This window comes from Sus scrofa, chromosome 1, assembly GCF_000003025.6.
Source record: "Sus scrofa isolate TJ Tabasco breed Duroc chromosome 1, Sscrofa11.1, whole genome shotgun sequence".
Lineage (NCBI taxonomy): Eukaryota > Metazoa > Chordata > Mammalia > Artiodactyla > Suidae > Sus > Sus scrofa.
The window spans coordinates 265,114,837-265,128,886 of record NC_010443.5 but is presented as its reverse complement, the minus strand read 5'-3'; the positions used below and the strand labels follow the sequence as shown (position 1 = coordinate 265,128,886).

Genomic DNA, 14,050 nt, shown 5'->3' with positions numbered 1-14,050 from the left:
GGTTTGCAAAGACTTTCCAGATGGAAGACGCATTAGCTGGGGCTTTCTCAGACAAGAACACCTTTCTCTTCTTGGAAAGTCATGTGGTTCTCAGTGGGTCAGCTGAGCCTTGTGTCTCATTCCTGATGACACTGTTCTGAGGCAAATCATACAATCATAAACCATCGGGGCTTTTTAAACTCTTTTTCTCAACTTCATTCAATCATTCATTCATTTGAAACCTCAATAAAAAGCAAGCATGTTCAGCTTTCCCAAGTATATACCAATTTCACATACGATTCTGCCAAGTTCAGGACACATATGCTGACAGCACCCAGAGCTAGAAAGCTCCTTGAAATGAACAAACCACTAGCCTTGGACACAGAAGGTTAACGAAAGCCAGAGTCTGAATGTTCACGCAACTGTTCCTTCTATACTGGGGCTACCTCCAGCCCTGTGCTCTTTAGCTGCGAAAACAAAAATGATTTTTAAAATCTAAGAATAAGGAGTTTCTGTCGTGGCTCAGTGGAAACAAATCTGACTAGTATTCATGAGGATATAGGTTCAGTCCCTGGCCTCAATCCGTAGGTTGATGATCCAGCATTGCCATGAGCTGTGGTTGTAGGTCACAGATGTGACTTGGATCTGGTATTGCTGTGGCTGTGGCACAGACCAGCAACTACAGCTCCGAATGGACCCCCTAGCCTGGGAACCTCCATATGCTATGGATGTAGCCCTAAAAGGAAAAAAAAAAAAACCAAAAAAATAATAAGATCAATGATAAATCATTTCCTGAACATCCACAATGCTGGGTACTATGTTGGGTATTTAAAATATACCGTCTCATTTGCTTCATGGCCCCCATTTTACAGATGAGGAAACTGAGATCCAACGAGGTCCTTTACCCAATGTCACCCAGCTGGTGAAGGACGGAGTTGGGACCCAAACCCAGGCTGGTCCAGAGCACAGCATCCTTGCCTTTGTGCAGCCTGGCCCTTTCCTCTAAGGATGATTTCAGAGAAACAGCAGTGCCTCCTGCCATAAAGGAAAATGCCTCTGCTGTCAATTTGAGGTGTTTCCATGTCCTGAAACAGGTAGGAATTGAGCTGTGATATCTCCCCAGACAGTGTTTAAATACCCGTGCTGCATGAGACGAGGCGAGAGAAAGTGCCAGGCTGTTTTCATTCCGGCCCTGACCTGCAGCAGCCCCAGTGTCAACGTGGCTGTGCCCTGGTTCTGCGGACCTGGCCAGATGCTGGTGGACCGGGAGCATCTTCCCTGCCAGCCGCTAGCCAATGCTGAGCAATTGTGTCTAATTACACTTAACTATGTCATTCCCTGCTCCCACATGCACGAGGAGACACCCGGATGCTGCCGCCGCCGCCACCCACCACCACCACCTCCTTGCCTGGTTCGTGAAATAATTACGGGGCACTCTGCTCTGCCAAATGAGGCTGTAATTAACCCTAATTGCTCAAAATGCAACTGGCTAATTCAGGGAGATTAATCAAGGGGGACTCAATTGTTAGTGAATGACTTAATATGACAAATTGCTACATTACCCAAGGAGGCCCCGCTGCCCCCCAGCCATCAGGGAGAGGTCCTGGTGGACGCTGGACCAGCAGGGTCCATGGGCTTCCCGGCTTCCTGGGAGGATCTGCCTCCCCAAATTCCACCCAGGAAACGGGCCCCCGCATCCCAGCCAGTAGCTAGAATAGGGAGTATGAATAGCACAGATCCCTTTGGACACAACACACACTGTCCCAGTTCATATGTCGCCTCTGTGTGAATCCACAGAGGTGCCCCCTTCCCTGGGGCTTCAGCCCCAGGGAGCATGGCTTGCTGAGGCTCAGGTACAGAAGGAGGACTTCAGCCTCACCTGCCTCCTTGGCCAGGTACCTTTGGGCAGTGCATGACCTGTGCAACTGTACGTGACAACCCTGCCCAAGCAGGTCAAACACCATTCCACCTGAAGTCCTCTGACAGGACTAGGCAGTTAGAAGCCTGACAACCCTTCCATGGCCCAGGAAGGTGGCGCTCTCTGAGTCTCTTCCTGATTTACGTTTCATGGGCCTGGAAAAAAAGCCAACCCTAGACAATTATTTTTCATCCTTCCAGGCTGCCCACAGGCCCTACAGTAGCTGGCCCTGGCCTCTCTGCCCAGCTCAGCTCGCTCTCTCCTCCAGGCCTCTGCACGCCACTTCCTCCAAGAGGCCTCTCTGGTCCCCTGGTTCGGATCACATGCTTTATGGGACTTCCACTGTGCCCCCACTTTCTTCTGCTTTCTTTCTTGTCTTTCTCTCCCGCTGAGGCTGCTGCTCCCACCCGTGTCCTGGGCAGAGGCACCACCCAGCTCTGCAGGTCATGAACTGAGCAGGCGAAGCCCCGCCCCAGAGGATTCTGTCCAGGACCTGGTGCCCCAGTGGGATGTGATCACGGCCATGACCTGTGCACACGTGGGGAGCAGCACCGAGCAGGGAGTGGGGCGGTGGGGGGAGAAGGCTCCCCAGAAGCAGTGGCATTTGGACTAGGGTCTGGAGGAGTAGGTGAGGGGACCCCAGGCCCAGGAACAGCAGGTGCAATGGCGTGGAGTGCACGAGCAGCTCAGAACCCCAGAAGCTGTCTTCTGAGACGCTGCGAAAGGCTGCCTGGCTCTCCAGAGAGGGTGGGGCAGGTGTAAGGAAACCAGCATTCCCAAAGCTCTGCTGGTTCTAGACGAAGAGGCTACAGAGACCAGAGCACAGCTAAGACCAGAAAGGAGGCAGACGGGCTCAGAGTGAGGAAGCCCTTTCTGACCCCATTCCCCTGCACCCCTCACTCTTCTCGGGGACCCCACAACTCCTTCTAGGTTTGTCCTTCTAACCAGTGCTGATCTCTCCGAGTTAAAGCTGTTCCATGCACACGGAAACCCCAGGAGCAGGAGTGGGGCCTGGCATCCCAGCCCAGAGTCTGGCACAGAGAAGGCAGCTCTGAGGGCTGCTGCCTGAAATGAAGGGCTGATGTGCAGGGGTGAGCTCTCTCCAGCGCTGGGGTATTCAAGAAGAGGCTGCCTGGGGGCTGCCGAGGGGCTTCCGCCAGTGGCTGGGACGCAGCAGCCTCACGGATCTGTGTTCTGCAGAGACTCTCCAAGGCACTGCAGACAAAGGAAGAGGGCTTACCTGGGGGTCAGGAGGGTGTGCGGGCCCCGGGGTGTGGCAGAGGTTGTTCGGGCTCCCTCCGTGGGGCATGTGACTGGGCTGTCCTGCCATCCTGCATGCCAGCCTCACGAGGGCACAGGCTGCAACAGAAAATGAGGGCTTTCTTACACACAGACCTATTCACTCTCTCTCCTCCATGGTCCCGAGACCAAAGATGTACTTTCACTCGCCCCATCTCACGGATGCGCAGGCTGAGGTGCAGAACTGTTAAGCAACCTGTCCATAGTTACCTCGCTCGGAAGTGGCAGGCCTAGGACTCGACACCCCACAGGACACACCGTCCCTCCGTTACGCTGTCCCAACTACGTTGCCAGGACTGTCCCCATCGGATAGCAGGGGAAACAGGCTCTGTGCAGGGAAAGTCTAAACGCAGACCCCAGCCAGCAAGAGAAGCACCAGATGCAAACCCACACATGCCAGACTGCAAAGCCTGTTCCTTCTGCATCACTGTCCCCCATTCCTGACCCCCATTCTCTGCCCCCCCCAAACACATAAACCCAGGTTGGCAGCCTAGGTGGCCAGGAGAAAGAGAGAGAGACCTTGAGTCAGACTGCAAGCAGCAGCTGCAGCAAGGACTCCACATCCCTGTTCTTGCTGGGCCTTGGCACACCTGACATTGGGAAGTCCAAGGCCAGGGGTCCCACTCACAGTCCTGCATAAACCTCTGGGCAGAGGCAGAGCCCTCGGCACAGGGGAGCAGCCCCCTCAGCCTCCAGGGCTTGGGCTGCCACAGCAGAGACCCCCAGGAGAGTCAAGGATACCAGTCATCAGTTGCCATAGTAACCACAGTAGCTGTCCCTGTTAAGCGCCCATCCTGGGCCCAGGACTGAGCTAGAGGCCATCTCAGCATCCCTCCCAGTATCACTTCCATGGTTGGTGTCATAGGCAGCGTCAGCCGGCCTCTCCAGCAACAAGCACCCGCCCAGAAAGGACGCAGGCTCAGGCTCACAGAAGCAGCTGGAAGGCCAGTGATCCCCCAGAATGCAAGAGGAAAGCCCTCCACTCACCCACCAGCATGTCGGCAGCCCCGAAACCTCAGTGTCCAGGCCAGGCCTGGGCTCCCCCAGCATGCCAGGAAGACACAGGGTGCAGAGCCCCTGAATCAGGCTGCTGTTCCTTCCACCAGACCCTGCCCTGGCTGTCCTGTGGGCACTTCTACTTGATCCAAACAATCCTGAAGGGCTAGCCAGGCTATAGGAGCAGCTTCGTCTATACCCGCTGCAGGGCTAGAGTCCCTAAGAATCAATGACCCGGGGGGTGATTATGAAACCCAGTTCCCCTGCCTCCGGTGGGGATGCTCTGTGGTATAACTCCCTCCAGAGAAGGGTGTGGGGTCTGGGACTCGATCTGAGATGGCACCCCTGCTTGTCTGCCTCCCCTATGCCTTCGTGGCTTCCCTGGCATGGCCTCCCCTCAAGGCCTGCATCTGAGAACCTCTCTCTAGATGGACTCTGCCTCTCGCCGCCTTTCACCTGGTCGTCCGCACCCCAGCCACCCCCACCCACCAAAGCCCAAGGTGACGGGCCCTGCAGCGTGGCCTCCAAAATGGACACGCGCCCCACACAAACAGGGAGTTCTGGGCAGCGGGACCGGAACCCGAGCATAGCGGGTCAGTGCCCTGGAGACCTGGCGCGGATCACCTTTCCTCCCCACTGGAGTTGTTTCTGGTACCTGATGGGGCATCATCCCGGGCTCAGGGATGACCACGACACCTGTCAAAGGGTGTCCACCGAGCCCTGAGTCGCCTGCTGAGCTAGCCCCTCAGCCTCCCCGACTCTGCCCTTGAAGGCACCCGGAGCCTTCCTAGAATCCGCATACTGGCGTCCAGCAGCCGACATTCGTGTCCTCATGGTGGGCCCAGCTCCTCTCTCAGGCCCCTTTCCTCAGCATTTCGGGGTAAAACTGCTCTCCAGCGGAGTTCCCGTCATGGCGCAGTGTTAACGAATCCGACTGGGAACCATGAGGTTGCGGGTTCGATCCCTGCCCTTGCTCAGTGGGTTAAGGATCCGGCGTTGCCGTGATCTGTGGTGTAGGTTGCAGACGCGGCTCGGATCTTGCGTTGCTGTGGTTCTGGCGTAGGCTGGCAGCTACAGCTCTGATTAGGCCCCTAGCCTGGGAACCTCCCAAAAAATGGCAAAAAGACAAAACAAAACAAAACCAACCAAACAAAAAAATCCCCCAGCTCTCCAGCACACTCAGTGGATGGCAGGATGGAGCAGTGGCACAGTCTGCACACGGCACCCACCTTGGCCGGGCAGGAGGCCCTGGGTGGCTGGGAGCATCCTGCCAAGCACAGCTTGGGCCAGGGTCTCTCCTGCCTGTGAACCTGCCAGTCCTGGGTCCCCCCGCGGCATTTCATGGGCCTCCTTCCTTCCGATGTGTACTTACCAAGAGGTAGCTCTCCTGCTGTCCCTCTCTGCTCTTATCTCAAGGGGGTGTCACGTGGAGGGCATTACAGGGTGTGCCTGTACCTCTGAGGCCTTTCCCCACCCCCACGCTCCTGCCTGTGCCCCAGGGCAGGCCTCGCCTTGGCCCAGATCTCTGGGTCCCCCGGTGCCAGCCACCCTTTCCACCGAGCCCTCCTCCTCCACGTGGGCCACTGAGGCCCGTCCTGAAATGCAGATGAGACCACAGCCCCCCTTGGCATCTTCCCGCCTCCTGTGCCTGAGCTCCTGCGCCGCTGCCGCCCCCCCTCGACACAGGGAGGACCTGGGGACGGAAAGCCCCAGGATAAACAGAAAAATGCGAGCAGCTTCCCGAGGCAGCAGTTGTGACTCAGGGGGGAAAAGTGTGTGACAATAAACCGGATACAGAGGGAACAAAATGTAAAATGCGCATGCATTTCAAGATAAAACCGGAGACTCCCGCAGGCTCGGCAGCTGCTTCGGGCTACACCCCCAGACCCCTCGGGGTGACACGTTCGCCATCCTCTGCCCTTAGGGGGACCTCGGGGGGGAAGGTTGGAGGAGAAGTGTCTTCAGCGACAAGACAACGTTCTATCTTCATCTCAGAAGGCACCAGGCTCGGCCCACAGGCCAGGCCCCTGAGGGACTCGCTCACCTGCCCACCTGCTGCTCACAGACCACGTGGATTGGAACCCATGGCGCCTCCATCTCTGGCTCCCACGTCCTGCCTCCCTCAGCCTCCTGGGGCCAGAGGGCCTGGGTTTGTATCTCGACCCTGTCCCTCCCCGGCTGGGACCTTGGGCAGGTGGCACGGGACAGATACCCAGTAGGTATCTGCCTTTATGATGTCGTTTGCCAGGTCCCCACCCGACGTGGGATCCAAAAGCTGTGCCCAGAGGCAGCTGCCTGCAGGCTCTCAGGAGCTTACCCTGTTCCTCACACAGGCCCAGGAGCAAAGCAAGAGGGTCCTGGGCTCATCAGAATAATAGTAAATAAGCCAACAACTGTGGGCCCGTATGATACTGGGTCCTACTTACACGCTTCACCTGTCAGCCCAGCTCATTTTAATCCCACCTCCGTGAGACAGGTTTTATTATTATTTTTGTCTTTCCAAGGCCGCACCCGTGGCATATGGAGCTTTCCAGGCTAGGGGTCTAATTAGAGCTGTAGCCACCAGCCTATGCCAGAGCCACAGCCACGCCAGATCTGAGCCGTGTCTGCACCCTACACCACAGCTCACGGCATCGCCGGATCCTTAACCCACTGAATGAGGTCAGGGATCGAACCCGCAACCTCATGGTTCCTAGTTGGATTTGTTTCCACTGCACCACGACGGGAACTCCCAGCTTCTATTATTGTTCCACATTACAGACGAGGAAACTGAGGCATGGGGAGGTTGAGACTTGGATCAAATGGATCACAGGTAGTGGAACCAGGACTCAAACCCCTGCCCCTCCCCACAGGCTCTAACCAGCAACACCTCATCTTCCTTTCCGGAGGCTCCCCACTGACAAGCCCCCTCCACTCAAGAATGGGGCATGGAGTTTCCTGGTGGTCTAGTGGTTAGGATTTAGTGCTTTCACTGCTGCGGCCCGGGTTCAATCCCTGGTTGGGGAACTGAGATCCCACATCAAGCCGCCGCATGCAGCAGCCAAAAAAAAGCAGGCGGCGGCGGTGCCAAGTGGGCGGCAGGGGTAATCCCAGAGCCGGGGGGTCACAAGGAGCCACTCCCCACACAGGGCCTCACGGATGGGATCCCCAGAGTCCTCTTCCTGTACTGCTGTCCACACCCCTTGTCTGCCGATGCCCTGGGGCTTTGGTAAATTACTGCTCCTGAGAGCGGTTCTGCCTGGAATCTAACAGAACCTGCTGCACCTTGTGCCTGCGAGGCAGAAGGGCCTTTGTTCCAGGAAAGGACTGCAAGTCACAACCCCCCGCAGGTGCCAGACAGGGCCACCACTAAGAGGGGGAAGGAGGGGACAGTGAAGGCTCTCTGAGCCTGCCAGTGGCCAGATCTCTTTCAGTTATCCTGGGCGTTGGGTAGACCCATTTTATGGATGGGGAGTCAGGTTCAGAGAGGGATGATGAGTCATGGTCAAGGTCATGTTGAGAGCAAGCCACAGAGGGGAGAGGTGAACCAGCTCTGCCTCCAAAGCCCCTTCCAGGTCCAAGACAGTCACTGCCTTGAGAGGCTCTCCGGGGTGTTGGATTTCAGAGGATTTGCATCCTGTCCGTCTATATCCCACACAGAAACCCAGACCCTTTACCCTGAAAAGTCCTGCCAGAAGCTCCTTCTTAGGGGGTTCAGATGCAGACAGACCAAGGCAGAGGGCTGCAGAGGACGAGACACTGAAAGCAAAGACCCTGCAAGCACTGGGCACCTCCGGGTAACACAGGGAGCTGCATGTCCCTCTTGGCTCCTGCCAAGCTGCAGAACAATGGGGTCCAGGCTGCCAAGCCTAAGTCAGGGGCCAAAAATCTGTGGAATGTCAGACCCAGAGCCTCAGGCCATGCTCGGCACCACCTCAAAGAGAGCCTTTCTTCTGCAGGGAGCAAGGGTCTGCGTTTCCCCGGCGCTGGTGATGCAGAGTGTGGCTTCCCAGCCTGGGTTCCACACCTGGGCCTGCCTACCAGGTACCCAGAGACTGGAACAGGTTGGGCTCCCAGGGGGAAGGCCTAGGGCCTGGTGGGAGCCTGACTGCCTGGGTTCAAATCCTAGCCCGGCTTCCTTTGAACCACACAGTGCCTCAGTTTCCTCATCTGGAAAATGGGGCTAAGAGTAAGCGTTACATTTCAGGGTCACTGAGAGGAGTAAATGCGTGAGCAGATGTAAACTTAGAGCCTGGCACATGTGAAGGGCCCTCGGAGGCTTTAGATGCTACCAGTGTTGTTACTGCTAACCATCACTGGGCAGTGGAAGAGGGACTGCCTCCATGTGACAGACACAGGAACTGGGCTCAGAGAGGGATAGGGACTTGCCCAGGGTCACACAGCTGATAAAAGAACAGGGGCTGCTGGACTCCAGATCATGCTCTACTACTACGGCCTCTTTGGGATGGCTCTGGACAAACACCTTCCTTGGAGCTTAAGGGAACTGTGGCTGCCTTTGCAAAGCCCCAGTGTGCTTCTCCCTGCCCGGGCACCCGGCAAGGCTCTCACTAATATGAGCCGTGACCCTAAGGGCTCTTGGGGTGTAGGCTCTGAGGTTTCCCAAGTGGCCTTTCTAAGGTTTTGGGAGGAGGGGTTTCTTTGGCCACATCTGTGGCATGTAGAAGTTCCCAGGCCAGGGATCGAACCTGTGCTGCAGCAGTGGCATCACCAGATCCTTAACTGCTAGGCCACCAGGGAACTCCTGAGTGGCCTTTCTGACCAAGACTGTCACCTGTGCTCACCTCCCAATTTCTAAAACTTCCTCTAGTGGAAGTCCTGTCCCTCCTTTGTCTCCTGCCAAATACCACACCTCCTGGAGGTTGGTGGCTCAGGGAGGCCTTGCCCTCTTAGTGAGAGAGGCCCCAAGACGCCAGGAGGTCTCAGGCCAAAGACCCAGCTTGGGTAGGTTTGGGGGTCTGAGTATCTGTGCAAGTATCTGTCTACACCTGGCCTGGCTTCCAAACCCTGAAGTGGAAACAGGTGTGTCCGCCTGCCCTGGCCTGTGTGCGTGCGCAAGCAGTCAGGACATAGAGCTGTGAGCCCAGCCGTGTTCTCAGTCCATCTGCTGAGGCAGGAGTGTCACTGCCCCCTTTTTGGGGGTGGAGCTGGTGAAGGCCAATGTGACTCCTAGGCTGGAAGGTTCTGCCAAGCCCTGGGGAGAACCACAGAGACGACCTGGGACGCTTGGCCTCAGCTGGATGCCAAGCCCTGTGCCTGTTTCTCTGGGGAAGGCCCCTTTTCAGTCCTTCCAGCTGAGGGAACGCTTCCCAGGCTGTTTTCCCAAAAAAGAAAACCATCCCAGTGACGTCACACCCTCCTACACATGGAGTGACCCGACACCAGCTCAGGCACCTGGGGCCATTTCTATTGGTCCACTAGGCTCCTGGTGACAGAAACCTAGGAGGTATAGCTGCTGCTGGGGGCCTTTGGCCAGCCAGGAGAGGAGAGGTGCCACAGGCTGGCATGGCCCAATACACCCATACACAGATGGAGCTCTGAGGCCCAGCAGCAGACCAGGCAGCTCCCAGGCTAGCCCCTGGTGAGGTCAAGGCCAGACCACCTTCAGTATGAGCCAACATTCACGTTAGGCGTCCCCGAGCTGAGTAACGTGACATCTCCCAAGAAACACCAAGAGGTGCCAACAGCCCCATTTTGCAGATGAGGAAACCAAGGCTCCAAGGTGACTCCAACATGACGTGTCAAACTCAGTCCACAAGCGGAAAGAGCTACCGCTTGAACTTGCTCCTCAGACCAGAGAGGCTGTGCAGAAGCAGAGAGACGCCAGGGACTTCGTGTCCCAGCACGGGGCCTGGGCAGTACGGAACGTCCCACCCACGTGGACTGGCTGGTGGAAAGGATGCAGTTAACGGCCCATTGCTAGCAGAGCATGCACTGTGTGTGTGCCAGGCACGCGCCCAGTGCCATGCATGCCTCGCTCCACCTCACAGCTGCCCTGGGTGGGGGCTGCTATGACCCACGAAGCGCAGGGAAGGAAACGCAAGCTCCGACTGGTTAAGCAACAGGCCCGAAGTCACCCAGCAGGCAGTAGGCAGAACTGACGCTTGAAACCAAGGCTGCCTGACACCCCTAGCCCCTACCTACCTCCTTGGAAAGTGAGTCAGTGAATGAATGAGGCATGGCTCTGGCTGCTGTGTCCTCCCCCCACCCCGGCCCCCCTTCCCTTCTGGTCTTGGGATGAGCAGACATTGCCCATTCATCATGTGACAGGAAGCAGCCAGATCTCAGGCCAGCATCAAGGGCGCCCGAGAGCTGGAGGGGATGACCCGCAGCTGGTGTCTGGTTTCCAGACTGCTCCTGGGTCCCTTCACCCCCCCACCCCCAAAGCCACACTTGCTACTCAGATTCTTTGGCTCCACCAACAGCCAAAGCCAGGCTTCTTCTAAGACCTGGAACCTTAAGCAGGAAGGTCAGTGCAGCCTGAGCAGAGGGGTCCCTCAGCCCCCTCCTCAGGGCAGCAGGGCCTCCCCACTGATGGGCCTGCAGAACCCAAGGCCAGCGGCTGAGGGGTGATGCAGGGCCCACCCAGCTGGCATCTGCAGCACCCCCGCCCTGCCCTTCTCTTCCAGCCCCTCTCTCCTCATTCCCCCACCCCCATCAATCTCTAGAGGTCCAGGCCCCAGCCACCAAAAGTCCCAGGCACTCAGGACTCACCTGCCCAAACTGGAGCTTCTGCCTGTCCCTCCCGGGGTCCTCATCTCAGCGACGGGGTCTCCTGTCTGCCCAGGAACCCAATCTCGGCCCCCAGACGCCTCGCCCTCCCTCCCAGCCCACACCTGACCTTCATCCAGGCTGCTGATTCTTTCCACAAACAAGCCTCCACTTTACCCTGCCCCCTGCTGGCCTGGTCCCTTCTGGCCGGGGTGGGGGTTCCTGGAGTCGCCTCCTACCTGATGACCCGACCTCCAGCCCACCATGGGAGCCCCCCCACAAGGCACAACTCCCAACCCGCCGCTCTGCACCCACTGCTCCCCAGAAAGGGGCCTGGGTGTGCTCAAGCAACCCGCCGCTCTGCACCCACTGCTCCCCAGAAAGGGGCCTGGGTGTGCTCAAGCAAGGCATCCCAAGCTCTAACTAGCTGGTGCCAGCCTGCCCTCCCCAACTCCGCCTCACCCCAGGCCCTTGCATGCAAGGGCCTCTCTCTCCCAACCACACCAACACCCTGGCCCTTCTAGGCCTTTCCACTCGCCAGCCTCTGCCTGGAATCCATGACCTCCCACAGGGCGAAGTCCGTCTCCCGCTTCTCCTACATCTCCTGCGTCAGGACCGGCACTTCCTGTGGGGGGTCCTGGGAAAGCTCCGCCTCACCTGAGCCTCGCTTTCCTCATCCTTAAAGAAGAAACAGCTGGACCTCGCAGGCTGGGCACCCAGGGGCAGTCAGCAGTTCCCAGCCCCCTTCCCACTCTATCTGAAGGCATCCGCACAGGCTTCTCCCCTCGAGTCCAGCTTTTGGGGACAAACTGCTTCCTTTGTCACCCTCTCCTCCTCCTCTGCTGGCCTTTCAAGGCGGGGACTGAACTGAGCAGTCATCTCTAAGCCGCCAGTGCCTCGCCTGGGGCCTGGCACAAAGCGGGCACCAGGTGGGGGCTGGCTGAGTAAACTTCGAGCAAGAATCACCTGCCTCCCAGCTCAGGATCCCCGAGGTCTCAGATCAGGCAGAGATCACCAGGCCATTCAAAACACACCACGCCTGCACTGCAGGACTTCCCCGAGCCTTTTAAAATCGATGCTGCTCCTGCTCACCTTTCACCTTCTCCTTCTCAAGTAATAAGACCCAATTCCGGAAGGAAAAAAAAAAAATGCAGGAGCTGTAAACATCTCTCAGTTACAGGTGCAATGAGGCATTTGGTTTCCGTCCTGGAAAGCCTCTGGCTCCAGGAGCTGGTGGAGGGTGGACCCCGTCCCACCCCCTCTTCAAGGAAGACCCGCGGAGCGCGTGCTCCACGCCAGGGAGTGACACCCAGCGCCTCGCACACACCCCCACGTCTGCACTGTCCTCTCATAAGGAAATCGAGGTGCAGAGACGCTGAGTGACTCACCAAGCCCGCCGCTGGTCAACGCGTGCACCTGTGTTTGAATCCAGATCCACCCCTCTCCAAAGCCCGGGTTTTGATCTCATTTGCCTGGGGCCATCCTTGGAGGCTACCATGGAGCTGGGGGACGCTGGAGTCTCACTCTGCTAGGAGCCTCAGACCGCTTAGGCAGACCCACCATCCCAAGGACCCCTGTCCTTCAGGGAAATGAACTTGCTCTCTCCTCAAGGCCTCGGCAGGCTCTGCTTCCCCTGCCAGGAATGAACTGCCTCCTGGCAAACCTGTATCCGCCTTCGGAGACCCACCTGGGGCACCTCCTCCAAGCAGCCTTCCGGGATGCACCCAGGCAATCCGTTCGTTATTCCCAGGCTCCACTGCCCTGGTCTCTGCTCTGTCGCTGCCTGCTCACGTGCTCTCCTCTCCCTCAGATGGAGAGTTCCTTGAGGGCAGAGGCCAAATCACTCACCTCGTGGCCTCAGCAGGTTACAGACGGAGGGCAAGGTGCAGGGCTGTTGACCCAGTACGTGAACACCGGAGGCCAGGAGGGGGAAGCCTGGGGACCTGGCCAGCTCATCCCTGGGGCTGCTGAGGAGAGCCCGGGGTGTGAGGGAACGGGCAGTTTCAGAGCATAAATTCCTCCAAACCCAAGCCCTGTCTCAGACCACAACCACTGCCCTGCCAACCAGATGCCAAGGGAGGAAACCCGGCAGAGCGGCCCTCAGGCAGGTGGAGGTTTCAGTGCTTGTAAAAAGCTCTCCTGGGCTCCCGGAGGACACCCATAAGCCCACCCAGCAGCCTCTACACACGAAGTTCTTTTTTCTTTTCTTTTCTTTTTTTTTAAGGGCCTAACTGTGGCATATGGAGGTTCCCCGTCTCGGGGACGAATCAGAGTTGTAGCTGCTGGCCTACACCACAGCCACAGCAATGTGGGATCCGAACCGCGTCTGTGATCTACACCACAGCGCATGGCAACGCTGGATCCTTAACCCACTGAGCGAGGCCAGGGATCGAACCCACATCCTCATGGATACTACTCAGGTTCGTTATTGCTGAGCTGCAACAGGAACTCCCACCGGAAGTCTTGAACCCCGACCTTCCCTAATTTTCTGTCCTGCCCTCTTTTTTAGGTTTTTTGAAAGGATGACTATTCCTGGCAGGAGAAACTTCTGAGGAGAGCTCACTGCTCAGACATCAGGAAGGGACCCAGGCAGCCAAAAACCCACCCTGAAGGGAAAAGAATTACTTTTTCTGCTTCCCTGCAGCTTCAAAAGTTCTGGCAAAGCCCAGGATCAGCCAATGTGAAACTGCCCCCAGCCCAAGCTGGCTGGGGCAAAGGGCATACCAGGCTGATGGCACTGGCCCACTGCCAGCCCCCACCGGGTGGGCGGTCAAGGGGGCAGCGGTGGCAGAGGTGCAGCCAAGGTCAGATGCTCTGTGAGTTCGGGCTCTAGAGGTCTCTAGGGCCTGCCTCTCTGACACTTGCTGGGCACACCCTCGAGGGCAAAGGCAGTGGCCCCAGGTGGCAGAAAAGGGTGAGGGGCTCCCCACAGTGGAGCAGGGCAAAGGCCAGTACCTTGCAAAGTGGCTCCTGAGAAGCTCTGGGGAAGGTCTCGGCTCAGGGTTGAGGGAAGACGCAGCTGCGAGCAGTAGCAAGACCTCCGGGGATCTGGGTGGCCTCTCTGTGCCAGGGCTGGTGAAGGAAGAGGGGCCGGCCCTGTCTCCGTATGGGACTTCCCCTGCTCAAGACTGCCATCGCCAGCCACTGCCA

At 57.7% G+C, this 14,050-nt stretch overlaps 1 protein-coding gene across 8 annotated transcripts in view; it reads right to left on the bottom strand.

The window, feature by feature from the left end:
* Positions 1-14,050, bottom strand: part of NEK6 (NIMA related kinase 6) — a 92,554-nt gene that overhangs the window by 42,074 nt on the left and 36,430 nt on the right. For 3 of the 8 annotated variants that reach the window (XM_003122163.5, XM_005660424.3, XM_021068570.1), the window contains exon 2: positions 3,138-3,256. In XM_003122163.5, the coding sequence (XP_003122211.3) occupies positions 3,138-3,227 (90 nt within the window). In that variant the 5' untranslated portion in view covers positions 3,228-3,256. Of the gene's footprint in view, positions 1-3,137; positions 3,257-10,903; positions 11,023-11,866; positions 11,889-11,992; positions 12,017-12,587; positions 12,611-13,855 lie in introns of those variants that run through there. The other 5 variants (XM_013993856.2, XM_021068576.1, XM_021068573.1 and 2 more) reach the window with 5 other exon arrangements.